This window comes from Kryptolebias marmoratus, linkage group LG23, assembly GCF_001649575.2.
Source record: "Kryptolebias marmoratus isolate JLee-2015 linkage group LG23, ASM164957v2, whole genome shotgun sequence".
NCBI lineage: Eukaryota > Metazoa > Chordata > Actinopteri > Cyprinodontiformes > Rivulidae > Kryptolebias > Kryptolebias marmoratus.
In genome coordinates, this window is record NC_051452.1 from 15,372,420 (window position 1) to 15,391,196 (window position 18,777).

At 40.3% G+C, this 18,777-nt stretch overlaps 1 protein-coding gene across 2 annotated transcripts in view; it reads left to right on the top strand.

Moving 5' to 3' along the window:
* Positions 1-16,609, top strand: part of LOC108242164 (bone morphogenetic protein receptor type-2) — a 48,956-nt gene extending 32,347 nt beyond the window's left edge. Inside the window, exons 6-13 of one of the 2 annotated variants that reach the window (XM_017426840.3) lie at positions 1,640-1,870; positions 5,328-5,442; positions 8,942-9,102; positions 10,375-10,522; positions 11,246-11,382; positions 11,977-12,149; positions 12,249-13,561; positions 14,978-15,225. In XM_017426840.3, the coding sequence (XP_017282329.1) occupies positions 1,640-1,870; positions 5,328-5,442; positions 8,942-9,102; positions 10,375-10,522; positions 11,246-11,382; positions 11,977-12,149; positions 12,249-13,561; positions 14,978-15,225 (2,526 nt within the window). Of the gene's footprint in view, positions 1-1,639; positions 1,871-5,327; positions 5,443-8,941; positions 9,103-10,374; positions 10,523-11,245; positions 11,383-11,976; positions 12,150-12,248; positions 13,562-14,977 lie in introns of both variants that reach the window. The other variant, XM_017426839.3, reaches the window with a different exon arrangement.
* Positions 16,610-18,777: the final 2,168 nt, after the last annotated feature.

The following is an 18,777-nucleotide window of genomic DNA, read 5'->3' on the forward strand; positions in this document are numbered from 1 at the left end:
GCTGCTGTTTCACTTTTTGCGTTTTCATTAAACTTCAGCTGTTCAGCATATCTTCAGCCGCTTTCAGCAAAATCATTCAGCAAAAAAAGCATTCACACTGCATTTTCGCAGGAAATGCAACTTCTCTAGTTATTATTATTTTTTGATATTCTTCATATTTTCCCGTTATTAACCATTTCAGCACAGGATCAGGATAAAGTGAGACAGATGAAGGCAAAACAACGAGTAAAAATGTCTCAATTGTTGTAGTCTCTCGGGCTCAATGTGATGGTGGGCGTGTACAAAATAGGCTGCTACGTCATCATTTCTCGAAAGGCTTTGTATTTTATCCAGTCACATCCACCAAAAGTGGTTTACAAAACTTTGGAAAACTCTGGATCATTTTGAAGATTTCGAAAGAGTAGTGTAGACAGGGCCTGTGATGGCATAAATGGACACATGATCGCGTTACGTTAATATTATAATTTTTTTCCTGGCAGGTTCTGTTCTGAACATAGCACCCCTACCTGGAAACGACTGTCTCATTACCACTACCTCATAGCTTTTAGAAGCAATGGGGGAAAAAAAGACAAACACCTATCAAAACCAGAGTAACATTAATTATTCAGATTTGCATTCTTTAATGACTGTTCACATTTTAAAAAATCATTGTCCGTTCCTAGTCAAGGGAGACCTTTGGAAACTAGCGGCTGAATTAGGTTTTTGCACGTCTCATAAAACATTTCCTTTATAGATTATGATATTTAGCAGATTTAGTTTTCTAGATATGACACATGAAAATAGCTCTCTCTCCTTTTTGTCTCAACTTTCTGAGGTTTGTCTGGCTTACAGATTGGTTAGTTGCCTAGAAAACAGAGCAAGTCTGACTCGTAGTATGAATAAATGTTCTAAATGATGACTGTGTTGTACGCTTGATTCTTATTGGTAAATCCACTGACACCAGACTGATATAGTAAAGCTTGTTGTTCCTGCTGTTTGATTGAGAGAGATACATTTCTTTGTTTCTTTAGTTCTGTCTAATATAGATCATGCAGATTAATGAACAGTGCCATAAACTGAATGCAGTTGCAACATTGACTGAAAGTACCTGTATTTATAATATACAAATCCTTTTCAGCCATGAGATTGGAGGAGCAGCTCTTACGAGCAAGAGTTTCATTCAGACTGCTGTCCTTGTGTTGTATCAAATGAACATTAAACTTACTGCCTGATGAGGGGGTGGAAACCAGGGAGCCTTACTCACAGACAAAACATCGAAGTTGTTTTCCATTGTGTGCATGTTTTTAAGCCGGAGATAAATGTCCACAGATGGAAATGTAGAACAAATAAGTGCACTGATGATTTTTTTCCCCCTTCCTTTTAGCTGCATATTTTGGGCCTTTAATAGCGTGCTGTGCACGGTCTAATTCAGGACACTAATTGAATGATTTGGAACTGACTCAGAGCCTTTTTAACTGTTTAATCCTGTTGTTTGTTTGTTATTTAATTGATTTCCTCCTGTTCTCTGCTGCTTGCCTGCATCTTCTGCTGCTGGCATTTCAACTTATTTTGTCTTAATTTGTCAAGCATGTGCATTTTAAGCAGTTTAAAAAATATATACTCAAGTCTCTAAATACTCTGTCCTTGCACAATCCTGCAGCTGATTGGACGTGGCAGATACGGCACCGTGTACTGTGGCTCTTTGGACGAGCGGCCCGTCGCTGTGAAGTTGTTTACCGCAGCCAATCGGCAGAACTTCATCAACGAATGCTCCATCTACCGTCTGCCACTGCTGGAGCACGATAACATCGCTCGGTTTGTTGCTGCAGATGAGCGGACAGGCCCAGAAGGACGTACAGAGTACTTGTTGGTCCTGGACTACTATCCACATGTGAGTACTGGGGAGGAGGACGCATGTACGTAGATAATGCGCAGAGCCCTTTATTCAGTAATGTAGAAATAAGTCAATTCAACAATAAAGTTTGACCGTAAATCACAGAATATTGTGTGTGAATATTCAACAAGTCTGTTTTTTGTTATACAAAATTTTTTGCAGTGAAAGAGATCCTATTATGGCTTCCTGTCTGTTTGATGTGACTTTTCATGGAGATGTGCATAATGCAATTGGATCAGCAGAACAGCCATGCACTGATGCAGTTTTGGAATTAGATCTAGAGTAGATGTTTATTACGTCTTTGTAGCGATGAGCAGTTTTATTTCTTCGGGCATCTGCTTAAAAAAACAGTTAAACTGTGGTTACATTTGAGTATGAAGAATGTATGCCTTGGAGACTCTTCTTTCAGTATACAACTCTTCTTGTTCCTGCTGTTTAGTGGTATGATATTTTCATTAGTGACACTTACAGTTCAGGAGAAGAACTGCAGCGGCACCAGTATAAACAGCAGCAAACACACGGAAAATGAGCAAAGCAATATTCAAATAGTTTTTATAAATTGGGACATTTTTTTCTTTACGTTTTATTGGCACATGATTGACTGGGACTGTAAGAAGATATGTAACCACCCAAAAAATAATCGCAACGAAAACAGAGAAGTAGTGAGCTAGCATTAGCCAATCACTTCAACAAACACTTCCTCTCTTTCTTGAAGAAAAATGAAGCTACAAACTTTGAGGCAGCTATTGTCTTTACCTAAATCAAAGGCAATTTGTTGCACCCATGAAAAACTTGCCAAATCTTCTCTGCCAGACAGCTTATTCTGCTGTTGACTCTTGTTTGGTGTTGTTTATTGGGTTGAATGATTGAAGTCTAAAGAAACAAGACTTATTGGCAATTTAGCAATTTATTCATTTAACAAACACTGGCCTCAGTAGCATGTGGAAGAACCCTATACAGCCACAACTCATGCTGCTCACCACTGGTCCCAACCTGCTATGGGATGGTATCCTGTTCTTCAACCAGTATTTGTCATCACTCAGCCAGTGTGGTTGTGTTGGTCACTATGGAACAAACAGCTGATCCTACAGGTGTTCAATGAGGTTCAGGTCAGGACTGCAGGCAGGTCATTCCATCCTCTCTACGCGAGGTAGAAAAAAAAAAATCCTTCTTGTTTGTGTCTCCTTCAGACTGGAATCAGGTGCAGAGAGACTTAAAGTTGAAGGAGTTGGGCTTCTTGAATGCTTTTATGACTATTCTTAAAGATGTTTTAAATGAGGAATCTGTTTGTAAAAGTTTTAACTGGTGTTATGGTATTGCTTAGTTTTCTGGGCGTGTTATCTCTTGCTTGTTCTCTTCCTTTTTTCCTACTATTTATTAATAATAATAATAATACTTATACTATATAATAATAATACTTTAACTGTGTGGTGATAGCTGTGTTTTTTTATGTTTTGTAATATTTGTATGCTTCTGCCATTCTTGGCCAGGTCTCTCCTGAAATTTTATTTTATTTTTATCTCAATGAGATCAGCCTGGTTAAATAAAGGTTAAATAAATAAATAAAAGGTAGTCGCTCTGTGGGGGTTTTGGAGTCATGTTGGAGGATAGAGTTCAGTTCCAGACTGTGAAGATATGGAATTACCACTGGTTGCTCGCAATCAGGAGCCAATCAGCTCAAAACAAGAGTCAACAGCAGAAGAAGCTGTTTGGAAGAAAAGTTTTGACAAGTTTTCATGGGTGCAGCCCAAATACTAAACTCTGCTGCTCAACCCACAAATGGATTTTCCTACAAATGTGGTAAAAATTAAAGATAAATAAACAGACTTTCCAACATTATAAGATTTATTGCCAAAGAGCATTATTGTGGAAAAAAAAATCGTCCAAACATAAATTTCCATTCTTTTTGTTTATAATAATTCTAAAATGAAGTGTGAATTTTAGGTTCACATGTAAAGCATTTTTACTTTTGAAAAAGGAAGAACTGTTCCCTTACTCATGTTAAATGTCTGAGACACTTTGTTACAAAATGATTATTTTAAGTATTAGTATTATTTATAAATGACTTACAGGCAGATTTTTAAGAGGTTTACTAAAGTTTGGAATTATATTGAATTGCACTATTCCACCACATTTGCACACTTTTTCTGTGAAAATTGTGGTCACATTATAAATCATGGAATTGAGAAAATTAAAAAGAGTTTGACAAAACAAAACAACAGATTTCGGAGGTTTTTAGTGTACTGATTGATTCAAAGTGGTTCAGAATGAATGAATTGAATATTTCTTTCATGCTTTATAAGAGACCAAGCTTGAAACTTCTGCTTTTTATTGAAGGTCATTAAAGTTGAAGTTAAATATATGTGGAGATGAGCTCCTCAGACCCTTCAAACCTGAATGAGTTGCCTGTGATCTGTAAGGTAGTGTAGAACGAATTATGGAGAAATTATGGCAAAATGTGTCAAATAAAAAAGTGGTGACATGACCCATAGAGGGTTAAAATGGTATCACTTAAAATAAAAAGTTGCTATCAGATCATTTGTCTTTCCCTGTACAAAAAAAAAGTCCTCCACCTAAAATTTCTCATTGAACCCCTGAATTTTAGTGGGGATGTATGGATAAGCTGAGAATGCTCTCTGTCCAAACCTTGAGCTAATTACGGGTCAGCTGCCTCCATCCGGTGCATCAAAGGAGCCCGTTATGTTTTCAGGCATTAGTCTAATACACGTTGTCATGGAAACGCAGTGCAAACCAGGACTCGTAATGCGTTCAAGTGAATTATTGATGTAATTTATCTACAATGAACTGATCTAATGTCGTTTTCTTTAGTAACAGATGCAGGACTTGTCTTGGGATTGATTTTGAGAGGAAATATGTGTGTGTGTACAGACTCGTGTGTCTTTAGCTTTGTAAGTTTTTTTTTCCTTTTCCCCCCAAATTATGGAATACCAAATCATGGATTATTAAAGCTATCAAGAAGGAAATTACTAGTGTGTAACATAATTTCTGCTCTAATGTTTTATTAAGGTTGTGGATCTTGATTGTTCAAAGACATTATCACCTTACTTCAAATTCAAATCTATTTTTCTTCTTGATGTTCTTCTTTAATTCTTTATTGTTTTAATTTTTTCTTGTTCTCTTCATCTTTTATCTTTTCTACTTCTCTCCTTTTATTTTTTGTTCTCTGTCTCTTTTTTTCCTTCTATTTTTCTCTTTGTACTTTTTCTTTTCCCTTCTTCCCCTTCCCTTACTTCTTTTTCTTGTCATCCTTTTTACTCTTCCCCTCCTGGATCTTCTTCCTCTGCTTCTTTTAGCCTCTCTCAGTGTGAAGTCAGTGTGTAAATGGGAAGCCTTCATTATGTGAAGTTTTAAACGTTAGTTGAAGGGAGCTCTGGAGACTCCTCCGTCTGTCACCACCTGGCTTCTCCTCTGACTCCGTACCTTTCCTCCTCAGGGGGCTCTGAGTCGCTACCTGAGCGTCCATACCAGCGACTGGGTCAGCAGCTGCCGGCTGGCTCACTCCGTCACCCGGGGCCTGGCGTACCTGCACACGGAGCTCTACAAAGGAGGTAAACCAGAGGACACACAGACCACTCAAAGGCTTAACTTTACCACGGCTCGACTTCTCAGGTTGCTACTGAAACAAACAGTTGTGGTCTAAAATGTGAAAGCTACCTACCTACCTGTTGGCAAATAGGATAACATTAACAAGTTTGTTTCACCGAAGAAAGAAAAACAGTGAGCCACATGAGAACTAAAGATATTGAGTTGGTAATGGTCCAAGGGCAAAAAACCACAGGTGGCGTATGACGTGTGTTAACAATTAATCTCCTATTATTCTTTCTTATGATCCGTCGGTGGCCGGCTGCAATGTTTATCAACACTGTTTTATTTTGAAGCGTTGCAGCTCCTGAAAAAAATCAATTTTCAAGTGTAGACACTTCTTGCTTGGCGAGAAAAGATTAGGGTTGCAAAGGGGTGGAAAATTTCTGAAAGCTTTGTGAAAAACATTTCACGGGAAGTTAGGCTGGGAATATTCCAAATTTAAAAACATTCCATAGTAATTATGGGAATTTCTGGAAATTAACTGGATATTGGAGTGACTTGAACTATATTACATTCAAACCAAAATTAAATTCAGTTCAGTTTATTATTTATGTATTTATTATAGTGCCAAATCACAACAAAAGTTATGTCTAAGGAAGCCAGCAGATTGCACTGAATCTTCACTTTGTTGCAATCTCCTATCCTGAGCAACACAAAGGCAACAGTGGGAAGGAAAAACTCCCTTTTAACAAGAAGAAACCTCCAGCAGAAGCAGGCTCAAGGGTGAGCGGCCATCTACTTCGACTGGCTGGGTTTGAGAGGAAAAATCTAGACATTTCCCCTAACTGTGTTTAAAAACCCTTGTTAAGGGCCTGACTTTACCATTTTATACTACCGGATTATTCCCATTTGTTCCCATAAATCCTGTTATTCCTATAAACTGCTGTTAATTCCCATAGAAAGTTTCCAACTTTGAAAATTCTCAGAACCTTTTAATCGTATCCCAACAATCTCATCATTAGACCATGGCCATGACAGAATGATGCTGCCTGGTCATCCATTGCTTTAGAGATTGGCTAAAAATCTAATATTTTAAAGCTGATCTATGTTCTTGTGTCAAGCTGAAGTGTGCTGTGTCATATATGTTCTAGTGCAGTGGTGTCCAATCCTGGTCCTGGAGGGCCACTATCCTGCATGTTTTAGGTGTTTCCCTCTTTGACACACCTGATTTAAATGAGTGAGTGATAACCAGGGCTTCTGGAGAACTCGAAGAGCTGCTGAAGAGCAGAGAAACAACTAAAACCTACGGTGGCCCTCCAGGACCAGGATTGGATACCACTGTTCTAGTGGCATTAATTGACACAGCGAGGCGTTCCCAGATTATGTTCGGCTTTGAAAAAGTTTTTTCTCCCCAAACAAAGACTTTTTATGTCTGAGTGAAAAAGACAAAATGTACTGAATAATATTCACTCGTTAAAGAATCAAGCTTTTCAACTGTTCATGTGAAAATATTTTATTCAATTGGCCATGAGAGCAAGGCTTGATCCAGTGTTGTAGTTTTTGTGTCTGTAATTGAGATCATGTGAATTTGCAATTGTGGTTTTTGTTTTGAGTTATGAAATTGACAGTCCAAACGTTTTATATATCAGACATTTGAAAACAAAGTGTGGTTCCTGCCACAATTTGAAATGAAATAAATAGAACCTCAGATGAACTACACCACATGACACCAGACTTTGTTTTAACAAAAACTAAGCTGAAATACAGAAGCTGTGTGAGGAAAAACAAGTCCACTTCATTATTCAGCACTGCTTGTTCTCTGTTTGACCTTGGTTGTCTTTGGCCCATTCTTCTTTACAACATTGCTGTGTTTTAGTTGATGTCTGTTTGACAGTTGTATGAGGTGGTTTGTGCTGCTACGCTGTTTTTCTTTTGCTAAATGTAACAAAAAACAAAATGATGGACTCAGAATTGGTTAAAAAGGGCTTTTTAACCATTCTCAGAATAATGGGCAGTGATGGTTGTTTCCTTAAAGCTTGTATCTCTGGGCTGCAACTGTTGACCACAAATTGTAAACAGGATTTGAAAAGGAGTTTCTAAAATGTCTCGAAACATTTGTGGGGTTTCTCAGTTTAATCACATGGGTTTCGGGACTTTGTCTTGTGTTGCTGGATTTCTGAACATGTTTGAAAAATTTGCACAACAGATTTTCTCTCAGTCGTCTCAGGTGTCTCAAACCCATCTCCTTTCAGTTTCTGCAAGTCAGAAAGGGCAAGACAACTCTGGGAGGTTTTGGTGACCTGTGAAACGAAACTGTGACCAATTGGAGACCAAAAAAAAAATATTGTGATTAAATGGAGACATAAGTAAGACACGTTGTAACTAAATTGCAACTAAACGAAATCTGTACGACTTTCACAGGAACGTCTCATTTCATTTGCTGTTGCCTACATACACAAATGTGTCTTTAAGTCCCAAATCTGTGTGATTTTAATTGAAAGTTTATGTATTTTCTCATAATTTAGTGTGGGTAACAGTTACAGCCCAGTGAAATACAGGCTTAAGGTCATTGCTGATGTCTTTCCCCCCTGGCATTGTGTTGACACACACCTGTACGCGCCAGACATGCAGACTGACTGAACTCCTGCTCTTCTAGAGAGGCTCACACTGATGATCATTTAATCAGTACATTTGATCAAAAGGATCTGTCTGATAATTAAGCTCTTAATTCTGTGAAAGCAGAACGGCTGAGCTGGTGTTCTCCACATCCTTACTTTTTCTAGTAGAGAATAAAAACAATGTATTATGTTACGTGAGGATGTTTATCGAAGGCTGTTTTGTCTCATTTAATGGCTTGAAACGTCAAGCCTTAACAGTTCCTCCTCTCTGTGGCTGTATGTGCTGCACACTGCAGCTCCACTTGTGTCTGATTGTCTTGTAGAGTTTGTGTTTTGACAAATACCGAGTACACACTGCGTGCACGCCCTTGCCAGGAGTATTTATAGACTTCCCTCAGGCCTCACAGAGTAAAAGCACAAGAGAGGGACACACTTTACAGGCACGCTAGGAGTGTAAATAAAAGGTGAGTGTCTCTGAGTGTCTCCAGCCGTCAAATGTCAGCAGGCTAAGAAGGGACAGCTAAAAGCAGCGTGTAAATGAAGGGACCTGCTTAGCTACTATAAGGGGTGGAGTGTTGGTCACACGGGGACAGAATGGAAGAAGCTTAAGTGATGGGCTGTGCGTGGAGCTGCTAACAGCAGAATCTCTTGGGTTTTGGTACAGTTGTTATCCTCCCCCACTCCTCCTGCACAGCAGAGACTGATCACGGTGGTGGCTGTCACAACTTCCTACTTCCTAACTGCGCCCTCTGCTGGCCAGAGAGAGAACACTGTCTCTATGATAGGATTTCAGTCTCTTTGTTGTGGATTAGGTGCTTTTCAGTTAGTCTGGTATGTGCTGTTCAGATGAATATTTTAATAGGATAATTCTCTACTGTATTTTTTTTGTTTGTTTGTTTTTAAGACTTGTACAAGCCTGCAGTTTCCCACAGAGACCTGAACAGCCGAAACATTCTCGTCAAGGCCGACGGTACGTGTGTCATCATTGATTTCGGCCTGTCCATGAAGCTGACGGGGAACAGGCCGACACGTCACGGAGAGGAGGAAAATGCTGCTATAAGTGAGGTGAGAGTTTAGAAGAAGACCCGTACAAACAGCAGCCAAGAGAATTAATTCTTGTTCTTGAATAAACTCGTATTTACATTTCTATCAATGTGGCATATTCCTTATAATGAAACTCTTTATTTTGCTTCCTATAAAAATGATTTTGTCGAACAAAAACAAATCTGTGCATCTGTGTTTTTCAGGAAAAGTATTTACCAAAACTAAGAACATAAATCAAAATGAGGAAACAGGTTGAGTCATGTCTGCAGTCTTCATACTTGGCTGTAATTAACATCTTTTAGCAATTATAAAGCCTGTCTGGTTGTTGCTGTGTCGTAGTAACAAAAAGCAGTCCTGAGATTTTGTTTGGTGTTTGTTTTTAGCTTTAAAATTAAAAGAAGGTGAGAGTGGGAGACGACCGACTTCCCATCTGCCAGATTCTGAAAAGACACCAGAGGAGTTTCTAAAAACCTTGAAATATTGTTATTTTTAGTAATGGTGTTGGGTAAGGTTACGTAAATAAACCACACAAGCCATGTTAACAATACCCCTGCAAGGGCTAGTCCAGTCAACTCTAAAGTGATGTTCTGTCTAATAGTTATCAATAGTTATCAGCCGTGACATCAGTCATATAGGCAGAGTATGGAGAAAAAGTTTTTGTCCAGGTTAGGCTAATGACTAGCTAAACAAGTGCCAGTTTATCATGCTTTTAGGTTTGTAAAACAACATCCATGTTGCTACGTAAATGCATGCGTGTCAAGCATATTAAATGTGTACGAGTCCAAAAGTTTATTAAACTTCCAGCAGACTGATACATTCAGCAGCCACAGCATCATGTTTTGCGTGTCATTAGCCTAGCCTGGATGAGGACCTAAGCCTCTTTCTCTGTACTCTGTGCTCTCTGACTGATGTCTCAGCTGACAAGCTGCTAACTATTGATAACTATTAGACAGAACATGACTTGAATAGAGTTGAATGGACTACCCCTTTAATACAGGACTAATAACTTTGGCCCAACATTTAGTCCCAGGGTGGTTTCAGTATCAGAGGCCAGTGTCAACATTGGATAGGATCAGAACTTTTTTTTCTTTTCTCATTGCTCTTCACTGTGGGTTGGTACAGTTATCTTTACTAACTCTGCACAGAGTCTCACCATGCTGAGTTTTAGAAATATACACGTATGTGCAAATTCATTTGTTTATCTAAAAAGGATGTAAGTTGTTCTGAGTTATATGAAATGTTTGAATCTTATGTCACGTTGGGTCAAACTGTTTTCCCTTCTTCTTCTACCAGGTGGGGACAGTTCGCTACATGGCTCCAGAGGTGCTGGAGGGTGCGGTGAACCTGAGGGACTGTGAGTCAGCGCTGAAGCAGGTGGACATGTACGCCCTCGGCCTGGTCTACTGGGAGGTCTTCATGAGATGTACCGACCTCTTCCCTGGTGAGACAGATAAATACAGGAAATCACCATCCTGTGTAGAATTGAAAAACAGTTTTTGTTAGAATCTGAGAAGGTCCTTTATGCAAACCCCAGATGAGCCCCCAATCCCAACATTTTAAATATAAAATCATGTCCCATTCCCTGAATCACAAACAGGAGAAAAGGTCTCAAAAACAAAGTTTGATTTATTCACTTTGTGTGCAACTATATATACAAAATAAAGCAAGAAACAACACTGACTACACCTCCCTAACCTAACAGAATAAAAAGGAGAAAACTTCATCCCTTTTTATTTACAAAATGTACAAATACTCACAAGTGAATGTTCGGGAAACCACAGATATTTAGGGCTGCGGTGCAGGAATTGTTGCTGTCAAAGCTGCCGGCAGTAGGCTGGAATCCCAGGACTTAAAAACTACCAGATGTTGTGTTGGAGCCAATCAGCAGCCTACGGTCTTCCACGTAGACAGCCAATCAACTAAAGACCCAGTGGGAGACTCAAAGATCCTTTCTCGACAAAGAGGGCACTCTCCATTACTAAAAATAAGAATACTAATCAAAAATAATTATCATTTTTGCTAGTTTAACATACATTCAGGGAGTTAAAGGCAGTAGGAGGTTAATGTGGAGGTTATGCAGTACCTAGATTCAAAACGGCCTGATGATGGTGGTGTATTTCTAAAAATTGGATCCTTCCTTTCCTTGTTTTTGTCCTGCCTACAGGAGAATCTGTGCCAGAGTACCAGATGGCCTTTCAGGCAGAGGCAGGGAACCACCCGACGTTTGAGGACATGCAGGTCCTGGTGTCCAGGGAGAAGCAACGGCCCAAATTCCCCGAGGCCTGGAAGGAGAACAGCCTGGTATATATATATCTAGCTATATATATATATATATATATGTGTGTGTGTGAGTGTGTGCGTGTTAAGGGCAGAGCCACAGTCATTGTGTCCTAAATAAAATCCAATCAAAGCATTCCTCTGTTACCACAAGAAAAAAGATCTTATTAAGAAAGTAGAAGATTTGATCAGTATATTGGTATGTCTGTATTTACTGTACTGTTCTGCTATTTTTAGCTCATATGTACTGTGCTTTTTGTAACTTTTAGCTATTGTTTTGCTATCTTAGGTATTTAGGTATTGTTCTGCTATTTTTTACTTTTAATTGCCTCTTCTATTTTTAGTTTTTATCTAATGTTTTAATAGTTTTAGCTTTTATCTGCTGTTCTAGTATTTTTAGATTTTATCTGCCGTTTTGCTAATGTGGCTTCTGTGTTGTTGTTTTTAGCTTGTGTGTCTGTCAGCACTCAGCATTTTCACAGAACCTGTAGTTTTTCTGGTTTTGTCTAAGTTTTATTAGAGAATTTTCACTGTAAAACTTTGGACCGAATGCTATGACTCTTCAGTCGGTGAACTGATGCCGAAGCTGACAGTTTGTGTTGAATCTGTTCCTAACAGGCGGTTCGCTCCCTCAAAGAGACAATGGAGGACTGTTGGGATCAGGACGCAGAGGCTCGCCTCACAGCTCAGTGTGCCGAGGAACGACTGGCCGAGCTGCTCCTCATATGGGACCGCTCCAAGTCCGTCAGTCCAACACTCAACCCCATGTCCACCACGCTGCACAATGAGAGGTGGGCTCCATCCCAGAAGCTGTCAGTGTAGAAGTTGGTTTAAATGGTTTTCTAACTACTTCCTTTTGTTTGTTTGTTTGTGCTTGGTGTTTTTAATAGGAATCGTATGACCCCAAAGTCAGGTCCTTACACAGACCATCCCTCCACCTACATTGAGGAGCATGAGGGTGTAGCTAAAAACCTGCAGGTGGACTCCAACAGCTCCACAACAGGCAGAGCTGGAGTCGGAACTGGAGAAAGAAACAGGAATTCCATCAACCAGGAGCGGCAGCAGCAAGCGAATGCCCGTCTGCCGAGCCCAGAGGGCAGCAGCACCAGCATGGGCCTGAGAGGCAGCCCCTCAGCCTCCACCACAACCACCACTATTATCTCCGAGTCTGAGGGGCCCACAGGGGCCGCCACAGTCCCCGTCTGCCTGCATCTCACCCAGGAGGATCTGGAAACCACCAAGCTGGATCCTAAAGAGGTGGACAAGAACCTGAAGGAGAGCTCTGATGAGAATCTAATGGAGCACTCCCAGAAGCAGTTCTGCTCCCCGGACCCACTGAGCCCCGGCAGTTCCAGCCTGCTGTACCCACTAATCAAGATGGCCAGTGAAGCCTCGGGTACATCAGAGCCCCCTGCAGCTGTGCCCACCGCCATCTTCCCCCTGCCCAAACAGCAGAATCTGCCAAAGAGGCCGTCCAGTCTGCCCCTGAGAAACAAGCCCGCCAAGAAGGAGTCGTCGACCTCCTCGCTCAGGTTTAAGTTCGGACGCTCGGGGAAGTCCAACCTGCGGCAGGTGGAGGGAACAAAGATCAACACGGGTGCAGTGACCGGCGCAAACACTGTCGAGGCACACACGAGCACAAACAACATACCTGTTCTACGAGAGGCACATGTCAACGGCAGTGTTAACGGTGTCATTAACGGTCACGCCGGTGGAGGGATCGCAACCATGGCAGCAGGAGGAGGCGGCGTGACTCAGAACGGCTCCGCAGCCCTGAGGTCCGACGACAGTCGCCTCAGCCTCGGCGTGATCACGGCCAGCCCCGACGAACATGAGCCGCTTCTGAGCCGAGAGCGAGAGCAGCCCGACGTGAGGGACGGATCCTCAAGCGTGAGCGCCCTGCGCTCGGCCCGCCCCAACACCAACAACAACAACAGCAACACCGGACACGGCCAGGGCGAGGGCGGCAGCGGGGGGGAGAGCGACGCAGGAGAGGAAGAGGGCAGTGCCGAGGGAGGGAGCAGGGAAACTATGGGACCCCCAGGAGAAAGCGCTGGCTCTGGGTCCACTGCAGCAGACCCCCCACGGGAGGCTACAGTCATCATGAGAGGAGAAGCTCTGCTCAGGCAGCCCAGAGCTCGCCGACCCGAGAGACCCAACTCCCTGGACCTGTCCTTCACCACGCAGGACCTGGCCTCTTTAGGTGACTGCACTCACAACCAAACCAGAAGCAGGTCTAGGTTTGTTCTGGTAGAAAGAAATACTGATAACATTTAGATAATTAGCCCACGATATTTATCTCTTTGTGGCTCGTCGGTTCCTGTTTAGGGTCAGTTATTATTATTATTGACTTTATTCATGTTGTATGTTGAAGCGAGCGTTTGTGGCACCAAACAGCTTTGCAATGAATGCAGACCAAGCTAGAGAATTTACATTGTCTGTGAAGACGCAGTGTGGACGCTGAGAGCTGAAACTGAAACTAAAGCAAAACACTAGCTATAAGCTAATAGGCAGAATGGTATCTAAGACTAAAAGTACTAGAGCAGTAGCCACAAGCTAAAAGTAGCAAAAGGAAACAAAAAAAGATCAAGTATGTTGAAGGAAGAGATTATTAAATATTTTGAAAAGTGTAAAAGTTAGAAAAACTAAAACCATCTCCTGGATGAGCTGAACTTTTTGATATATGAATGGCTAAAATATCACATTGTTTGCAGAAGCAGCTTCCTAAAGATGTACAAAAACAAGAAAGCAGGAAAACAGCGGTGTGAACGCTGAATCAGAATTCTCACAATAACCTGCATTTAACATGAGCTGGAGATGTTGATGATAATTTTCTCAGCTTTTATTAAATGTTAGTTAATTCAGTGCTGAACATTAACAGGATGAAGCAGCATTTTAAGACTGTAATTATGTTGATTTCAAATCAACAAAAATTTGTTTTGAAAGGTTTTTATAAATTAGAGCACACTTCAGCCAATTGGCAAATATGGCACTTATTTTAATCCTTTATTGGACTAATGTTCTTATTAATAATTAAATATTCTGTTTTGATTAAAACTTTTTACATTCAGAGTTGTGCAGGCCAATACTTGAAGAGTTTTGCTAAAACCTCACATTGCAGTTTTTGTTTTTTTAACTTTGTTTAATAATTGTTGTTGAGAAATTCTGAGTTATTTGTAGGTCAGTATTAAAATCACGATTATTGATGTGTCCTTTCCAAAGCCACTGAGTTAGGAACCACATTGTCATTTTGGCATTTAAAGAATAATGAATTTCCTAAATGACTTTCAGCTCATGCCACTTTAAATATCTGTAAAATCTTCCTGTTTTAGCCATTTTTGTGTTAGCTAAGGTTTTTTTTTTTAAGCTCAGGCGGCCATCTTGAATCAGGTTGACTCCAAAAGTTAATCAGCTGTAGATGTACCAATGATTACAATGAGAGTTTCATTAAAATTGGTGCATTTGTCATAAAATATTGCCCACACAGCCAAAAATAATCTTAATATATTGAGAAAGAACGGCTAAATAAGTTGTGCAAAAGTCGTAACATTTTTATAATTTTGTTTTAGATTTTTCCTGACCATTTGATTGAAGTTTATGCTGAACTGTTTGTTCGCAGGAGAGGGCTTGGTGCCGCCCGATGGCGCCTTGGGCACGGCCGATAAAATCAAAAAGCGAGTGAAAACGCCTTACTCCCTGAAGAAGTGGCGACCCACCACGTGGGTCATCTCCACGGACACCCGGGGGCCGGAGGTCAACAACAACGGGTCCACTCGCGCTCACAATCAGAACGGGCCCAAGTCCAGTTCGGCCATCTATCTGCAGGGCGGCGGCTTGGCCAACGAGCCTGGCGACACGCAGGTGTGACTCCGCCCCCAGCTCGGACAGAAACTCTGGCTCTGAACAGTGGATCTGATGGTGTACAGTAATTAGGTCCGTCTCTCTCCCGTGTGTCTCTCTAATGGCATTGCTTTAAATGGAATGCAGCTATGCAGGTTCTTCTTCTACATTTTTCTTAATCTCTTTGTTTGTTTCATCCTTCTGAGCGTAGCAATGTTTCATGTGTTTTGTTTTTTTACTTTTTATGTGCACTTTGAACCAATTCAAATCAGTGTTTCTAAGTCCTGTCTGTTGCGACCGTAACAAAAGGCGGTCTCTAAACTTAAAAAAGGCGATGATAAACAATCAACACTTGGAGCGTCCTTCTTCTCACTGAGCTCTGTAAACAAACGTCTTAAAGACAGAACAAGCTACTTTTGCTTTTATTTCCTTGATTTATATGCAATACCATTGTCTTTTGACCATGTATCCATTTTTTAATGTATCATAATTGTGCAATAGGATGTAGTTTTTAGATGCTTTTTTATTTCTTTTTTTTTTTTTGCTGTCATTTTAGCTCTTTTAAAAACTTTAACCTTTGTTGCACTTAATTGTCACAATCGTTTTGTAAGCTATCCACCCCCCACCTTTTCACCCACCAAGAGAAGAAAATGGATGACAATCCTCTCCTTTCCTTCGACTCTGGGCTGTCTTTAGGGGGACACGAACACTAACAATCAATTCCTAGTTGACTGGAAAAGTGGATTATCGGTGACTTTTTTTCAGCTCACACGGCTACGCCCGAAACCAAGCGGCGTTTTCAATACTACAATCACCCGAGTCCAAGCTACGGAGCGATATGTTACAGTGGCCGACTCAATCGCTGTACCACTATCACCTGACCTCACTGTGGACCGTGTGTTTAAAGCTGTTTTTGAACGAAACACTACAAAACCCAGAGTCTGCTCTTTGTGTTTGGAATCACAAACTTTACAAAGAAAAGAAAGAAAAACACTGAAGCACGCTGGATATTATTTCTGCTTCTCGTCTCCATCCCTTGACGTCCGAGCGACTGATTCATCGTGCGTGTGTGTGTGTGTGTGTGTGCGTGTGTTTCTTTATGTCAGCAGACATTAGCGTTGTCGAGGCGTAGCGCTGTACATGCGTGCTAAAAATGTCATTGTACTTATTGTTTTGTCAGCGCTGCTTCAAGGCACATGACAAGATCTCATTTATGTTTTTGTAATCTGTACTTTGTATAAAACCTACATGTGTATTGCATTAATATTTGCATAATTTTTATGGAGTTCTGTTGCGCATTCAATGGACACAGCCTTTGATTCCATTGCTCTGCGTCTGCTCGGTACCGTTTCTGTAAACATTTTCAATTCATTATGAAAGAAAATCTCAATAAATGTATGAAATAATTGAGTATAAATGGTATGGACATTCTTTGAGCAGGAATTAAGTTAGGAAGGTGATGATGGTTGCTTCAAAGGTTTTAAGCCTTTAAAATACACTAAATAGAAGACGTTTACCCCCACCCACGCCTAGTTAAAAGGCCAGGTTTTTGATGCAAAAAATCAAACCATGATAAATAAATTCAAAGCTTTTCTCATCTTTCATATATATCTTGTACAATGCAACGGGGAGAAATGAATATAATTCCAGCCTTTAGTCTTAGGAAGTCCAAATCTGTCCAATCGTGAAGTTGGCTCCTGTTGATTAGTCCTTGGTGTCAATGCCATTTTGGAAAAATGAAATTCTTCTGAGCAGACACCTGAAGGTTTTAGGTATTTGGAACTGATCATTTCATTCACCTTGACAAAAATACCAGTTCCAGCTGGAGAAAAGCAAGCCCACAGCATGATGCTGCCACCACTGTGCTTCGTAGTGGGGATGAGGTTCCTTTGGGGATCCCCGGTCTTGTTCCTGCACCAAAAACTGCTTCAACATTTTGTTTCACACTTATGCAACAAGCTTATTGTGTTTTTTTATTTTTAATATCCCTTCACTGCTGCAGATTATTTTTTCTTCCTATGGTTGAATTGTACAAAACATGTCGCAGTAAAGGTGGAAAAATGTATTTATCATGGGTTCTTTTTTAGTTTATATCAGTGTAGGTCATTTATCTACTGTAGTATGTTTTAAGTTGTATGATTATAAGCACTAACATTAAAGGTACTCACTGCAAACTATAAAATCAAACGTTTTATCCTGAATTACATTAAATGGTGCAGGTGAAAGAAATTAAGATAATTTAATTTCCCAGATATTTTGATAGGTGATTCTGAAATGTGGGTATGTACTCAACGTAAACAAAGTATTTTCATTTGCACACTTGATTCAGCAAATCTAAGCGTAAACGCATGGAAATTGTCGTACTTCTACATCCCAAACAGCCCTTCTATGGACGTCCTTGTTGTTTCTGTAGGTAAACAAAGACGCATGGTAGGTTGCAGCCAGTCATAAATTTTGTTCTGAACTTTTTAATTTAAGGACACAATAAGCATCAATATGTAAAAAAGAGGGGATTTTTCTTACTTTATGGATTTTGTATTGTTTGGTCTTTATCTCATTGTAGTGAGTACCTTTTTAAAAAAGGTTAAATCATACCATATGAGTTTCTTTTACATATGTGTTGGATGTGATGTATATTTTCTGTATTTGGAAGGCACAAAAAAACAATTTAATAAAATATTGAGCACAGTTTCCGTTCCGCTGTGAGCCATGTTTCCATCAGAACCGCTGAGTTTCTTTGGGTGTATGTCTTCAGTCTCCCATCACCTCCAAAGAGAGGTAAAACTCGACACCGGAGGGAGCCATTTTCCTTCCCCTGCATTGTTCACCTCTCTGCTGTCTGTCTGCTCCTCGCGCCCCTAGCAACTGCAGCATCAGCGCGTGCGGCGCAGCGCTCACGTCTGACGTCACTGCTTCCCTTCAGCTGCGTCAAGTCAGCGAGGAGCGGCCGGAAGTCGGCGCAGGTGGCAATAAGAGCGTAAAAACGACTCCTGAACCGTGTTTTGAAAAGTTTGTCGAAGTCGAACCAACATGTAGGTAGAAAACAAATTTCCACAAGACTCATGGATTTTTATTTTCAATATAAACTAAAAGGCTGATTTTACCTCCCGGCCACCGTAGATTAGGTATCAAACCTGGAGTAGATTATATACAATCCAACTACATATAAACTCTGTAATTATGAGTTCTTCACATTATACAGACAGATAGGTACAATTTATTATTCAGTGGTAAATATAACAGCAGACTGTAAATTATTCAAATTGAAAAGTGCAAAGTTATTAAACTACAAAAAGCAAAATAATCTGCAAAATAATAGTCTGCAAAATATGTCTTGAACTTTGCAAAATATGGCTCGAACTATGCAAGATGTGGATCAAACTGAGCAAAAATGTCTTAAATTGCACAAAATATGAATCAAACTGTACAAGGTAGGTCCTAAAGTGTGCAAAATATGTCCTAAACTATGTAAAATATATTAAAACTGTGCAAATATATGTCATGAACTGTGTAAAACAAGCCTTAAACTATGCAAAACATGAATCAAAATGTAAAAAATCTCTTAAACTGCAGATTTTT